Source organism: Lolium rigidum, chromosome 1 (genome assembly GCF_022539505.1).
Source record: "Lolium rigidum isolate FL_2022 chromosome 1, APGP_CSIRO_Lrig_0.1, whole genome shotgun sequence".
NCBI classification, from domain to species: domain Eukaryota; kingdom Viridiplantae; phylum Streptophyta; class Magnoliopsida; order Poales; family Poaceae; genus Lolium; species Lolium rigidum.
This window is the reverse complement of record NC_061508.1, coordinates 323,865,676-323,871,203: the sequence shown is the minus strand read 5'-3', so window position 1 is coordinate 323,871,203 and position 5,528 is coordinate 323,865,676. Positions and strand designations below refer to the sequence as shown.

Genomic DNA, 5,528 nt, shown 5'->3' with positions numbered 1-5,528 from the left:
TTCACCTTCAGCATCCTCCATGAAAGTATCACCGAAATGAGCAAGATAGCTTTCATCGATGAAATCATCCCCTTCTTCATCTTCTTCCATTATAACCCCTCTTTCTCCATGCTTGGTCCAACAATTATAGCTTGGCATGAAACCGTGCCGAAGCAGGTGCATGTGAACATCTCTTGAGGAAGAGTAACCATTCCGATTCTTACATTTAACACATGGACAGATAACAAAACCCCCCTGCTTGTTCGCATTAGCCACTACGAGGAAATCTTTCAAACCCGCACCGAACTCGCCGGAGAGTCGGTTACCGTACATCCATTGTCGATTCATCCGCATTATTATAATATAAAATATATAATTAACCATCATGCATTTGTTAAACTAACTAGCTACAAACAATATAAATTAAACAATGAACTACACACATGCACATGCACATTTTATCAACGACACATCAAAGGTTCAAGTTGCTAACCGCGATCGAGGAGGAAAAAATAAATGAGAAAGCTCAAGTGTGGCTCCAACACTTCATATCATGTTTGTTTCATGCTCTTGGGGCATTTCATCAAACACCTTATGTGCATAAGAGGAACCAAAAGCAAACCTAACACCCACTTGTGAAGCTTGTGAAGAGAATGGCACCAAATGGCTAAGTGTTGGCTGCTGCGTGGGTATATATAGGGGAGGGGCTTTAGTCCCGGTTGGCTCAGCCAACCGCGACTAAAGGCCTTCGGGCACCTTTAGTCGCGGTTGGCTCGGCCAACCGCGACTACAGACCCCCACGTGCACCGGCTGGCCACCGAGCGCCCTGGGCCCAGGCCTTTGGTCGCGGTTCGCCTCCCGAACCGCGACTAAAGGTACCATTAGTCGCGGTTCCTGCAGCTTCGCGACTTATGGGGCTCACCCGAAGCCTGTTTTTCCACCAGTGATGGCTTGTGAGTTGCATATGAGTTACAAGTGATGTTTAAATTAATTGCACATGAGTTACAAGATTTTTCTAGTTTCATATGGGATGCACGAGCTGTGCATAAGCTATAAGTGAGATTCTCCTAGTTCCATATAGGTTGGATGTTTTAGTTGCACGGGAGTTACAACTTACAACTGAGATTTTTTCCTCAGGACTTGGATTTTCAGTTATTGCGTGTGACTTGCCACTGAAATTGAGTTTTTTTTTTGCGAACTGAAATTAAGCTACCACTCGAAAGGCCCAAAGAACAATAGTCGCTCCCAAATAAAATATCGTAAAACTGATCCCTCGTTGATATGAAACTTCCATCTATGTTTGTCAATGCAGTTTACGGATGCGTAGTTACAAACCCATGGAATTTGTGAAAATTGAGAGCATTGTCCAAGAAAATAGTCTTAAGTGCGAAAATTCGCTACTTCCTTCAATCTAAATTAGTTGACTCCATTTTATTTAGATACGGATGTATCATGTCAACAAACGCATCTAAGTACATTTGTATCTAGACAAAGTGAAGTCAACTAATTTAGATCGGAGGAAGTAACAAAATTTGGTGAAAAGACCAGATAATACGATCCAAGTGGAAAAAAAAAAATCCTCTCTGCAGAAGAAACAACTTGAAGGTCACAAAGACAACCACATAATCGGCAAAAACAAAGAAAAAGATGATGTCAAGTGGGAAAAAAAAGATGATGGCAAAAGGTGTGTACTGACAAAATTAGTACTTACCTAAAGAAGCCCCATCGGAAAATAAAACAGTGAGAATACGTATTTATTACCTAGTGTGAGGAAACATGATTAAATTTTATGCTGGTAATCTAATAGAAATGCCAGTTGATACTAACATCGATCAGTGCATGTACAGGTTAGATAATAAGTTACACATTTTGGGTTTATTTTAAATCATATACGCACTGATGTTAAAATTCCTGAGAGCAGCCCAGCAAAGAAACACCTACCTATTCTTCCTCAGTCAATCTCGAAATAAAGTACATTAATTACTATGGTAGTTATGTATGTGCCTCTCCATTTCTTCTTCATCACTGAGGGAATGATGATTTTGGCCAATGTACCCGACATTTACCACGTGGCAATGAAGGAGAACTTCGGTTAGGTTGCGCCGTCAGCTCCTCCAGGCACCTGCTTGGAGAGGCCTACATCTGCGACCCATAAGGAGCGAGTGTGCTGCTGCGCAGGCTCACCCCAGCGCCTCTTAGAGAAACAGTAGGGCCCCTGTAGGTGCTCGCCCTACTTACAAGGCTCGAGTCGAGGAAGAGTATGATGACGGTTATGTCATCGTGGAAGTGGCGCCGGACACCTCGGTCAATCTTCTTGAGATCAGAATACCTCATCTCTCTTTTCTTGGCTGCTCCTAGTAAAGCTGATTTTATGAGCCTCCTAGCACTTCCCTGAGAAATCAAAGAGTGTGAGCCAGTAAGAATCTCTAAATAGGAATAAGGGCTAGGCAATATCAATGTTTTAGTTTTTTTTTAATGCTCAGCTTCAACCATAACAGTGATAAATTTTAACCCAGACTCCATGGCAGCCATAAGTTGTCATGGGCTCTATTTTCTATAGAACTTGTACACTTGCTAAGCTTCCACCATAGCTGCGATAATAAGGTTAAAGCAATTTTGATGCTAAGCTTCAGCCGTAGGACTGATGGATTTCAACCCACTCCATGGAAACCATAAATTGTCAAAAAAATTATTTTCAATTAGAACCTGTAAACCATGCCACATCAAGACTTTGGTGACAGTTTTATTGATGGATTTTATATGCACAAAAGCCATGGTAATGTGTAATTTGTAATTTTGAGGAGAGAAGAGAACCATCCATGTTATTTTACAAGGTCAATTCTATATGCAAATTGTTGTTTTCAGATAGAAGCTAAATAATAATTTCATAAACTTATACTCAGAGCACAATGCAATGCATATGTTTGGCATGCTGGTTAGCTAATCAAACAAATATTCCATGCTCCATATGCTGGAAAATAAATCATAATTTCATAAAAGCAGTATGTTAATTCTGAGTTTGGAATATATTAACGAAAAAACTAATCTGAAGTAGCGCACTGGAATGACATGTGCAGTTGTAGTAGAATATGGCAAGCACTATAGCATTATTTTGGTCAGGTAGGTTACTTGATTCGCATGGGAGTAAGAAACTTACACTACGAGGGTTACTTTGAACAATGTCAACAGCCTCCTGGTTGGTTAAGTGCTCCCAAAGTCCATCAGACGCAAATATGAGAAACTGGTCATGTGGATGTATTGGTTGCACACAAATAGAAGGTTCTGAACTTAGGATGGGCTTGTTAAAAGGTTCACGCAGGCGGAACTTTGCATACAGAGGTTCCCGGTTGAATTCTTGTTTTTTTAGATAGGCATCACCGATCGATCTGCAGACCTGCAACATACAACAAAGAAAGGAAAATCAATAATCTTCATTTGGTCCTATGGAAAAAATATCTTAAGTTGGCCCGTGGGAAGAATATGAGAAACGTACTGGAAGCAGCAAATACCGCCATAGCTATTAGTCATACAGCAACATATTTCAACATTATTTTTACTACTGAATGGCTAAGTGGTGTGATGACATTGATCTGACTGACACATGACAAATGTTCTTCACATAAACCTTTAGTAACTATCCATGCCATGAGAAATAGCACTAGCTAGTAAGTAGATGATACAGGCACTAGCAATGCAAAAAAAAACAAATTATTCTCAAGTTGACTACTGTGGTGCTGCCCAATAAATATAGCAGTACTGCATTAATCATCCATCACACTGAGTGGATAATTGTCATCCACAAGCATAAGAACATGTTAATTGCATTTCTAACCCCTTACAGCTCCACTGATTACCACTTCTTTTTTCTGTATCTTGGACAAACATGGCGAAGGTTATTCGCTAAACAATTCCAAAGATAAGAACGAGACAAGGCTAACTTCGAGGTGATGCAACTGAAGCTATCTTTGGCCACCCGAAAGCAATGCAAATACGTAATATGAAATGACCATTGCATCAAAATTTCACAAAGCTATTAATGTCTTCCAAGTGAAAGAGGACGCACCTGAATTAGGCCTTTCACACGCCAAACATTGTGCTTGAGAACAACAACATGCCTATCCTCCGGGTGCGCAGACTGCAATTCTTTTCTCACTGACTCAATGCTCACATTATGCTCTGCTGAGAGTTGGACAGCCAATACTTCTCCAGTGGCTTTAACATGTTTTCCTAAAACAGCACGAGAATCCCCAACATTGGCAATATAAAGGATGCCACCACATATTACACCAACCAAACAGCATGACCCAACAGCCGCTATCTGAGGCTTGACAGGCCATTGCTTGGTGACGATAGAGAAGAATCCATCTTCTGTAGCTTCATATGCTTTTCTCAGCACATCAGCAGACATGGAGTTTTGCTCCGAGACGAACCCTGCAATAGAAACCAGAGAAGAACAAGATAATCACTGCCACACTCTTTGTTATCAGGCAAGCATAAACACAGCAGCGTGACAAAAGCACCAAGGATAACAAACAGAACAGTAATGCATACTGATCCTAGGTTAGCAATTACTTTTCAGATGGTTGAAGAGGTTATCGTTGATGTAGCAAGCTGTCTCTGGTCCACCGTGCCCATCATAAACGCCGACGAAAGTGCCGTACGGGCCAGAGTCAAGAAAGCTCAGTGGACCCGACTCAATCTGACACTGGTCCTCAAGCAAGTTATTGGCCTGGACAACAGCCATGGAGTAATCCCCATTTACATGCTGCCCGGTGTCCTTGTACCATAAAAGTCCGTCCTGCCTACCGGTAGCATCGGAGCCTGTCCGGTTGGATGACGGTCTCCAACACGCCCGTAGCAAGTTCATCAATGTTACTATCATCCCTCATCAGTCATCCCACCCGCATACGCCTCCGAGGTCGCTTCATCAATTCTCTAAAGAAATCAAAGTTTCGCTTCTCAATGCACCAATAGAATTCCTGCCTTTATCCTGGAAAGAAAATGGAAGCGTGTATAAGTATATGCATCGCAAGGTATGGCTTGTTAATAATACTCTGAAGTTCATCGCTTGCACTCAGTAAGGGAACACAGATTTCTTACTCTAGAGCGACCGTTTCCCATGACACTTGAAAATTTTACAAGAACTTACTCGCAGGGACTCAATAAACCCAATATTTTTTCTGATAAAATGTAAAATTAAGTGGCGACTAAAGAACTTCCGCACTTTCCATACTGCATAAACAAAATAAATTGGCGTTGATGTCTTGACAGGTGGACTAAGAACCAACCAAGACTACTCTCCCTGAACAAATCGATTGTCCAGAAAAACCTCGTCTCCTCGCAGAGTGGCACTTGAGGTACCATCAAAAGAAGTAAGGTATCGTGTACAACTATGCACAATGATATGACCCACACACTAATTTGGCCCCAAATCCTAATCGCCTCCTCATCTGGCACCAGACCGCGAGCAGGATCGAGACGAAACCCGAAGCCACTTTCCCGAAATTTGGCGCGCGCGGGAGGGCAGGGGAGAAAATTCCGCACCTTTA

The 5,528-nt window shown here is 41.8% G+C and overlaps 1 protein-coding gene across 1 annotated transcript; it reads right to left on the bottom strand.

Annotated features, from left to right (window-relative positions):
- Positions 1 to 1,781: 1,781 nt before the first annotated feature.
- LOC124698857 (probable protein phosphatase 2C 60) lies at positions 1,782 to 4,965 on the bottom strand. The gene is made up of 4 exons (XM_047231270.1): positions 4,552 to 4,965; positions 4,043 to 4,410; positions 3,137 to 3,373; positions 1,782 to 2,370 (listed from the first exon to the last, which is right to left on the bottom strand). Exons 1-4 carry the CDS (start codon positions 4,859 to 4,861, stop codon positions 2,116 to 2,118), a joined length of 1,170 nt encoding a protein of 389 aa, XP_047087226.1. The 5' UTR covers positions 4,862 to 4,965; the 3' UTR covers positions 1,782 to 2,115.
- Positions 4,966 to 5,528: the final 563 nt, after the last annotated feature.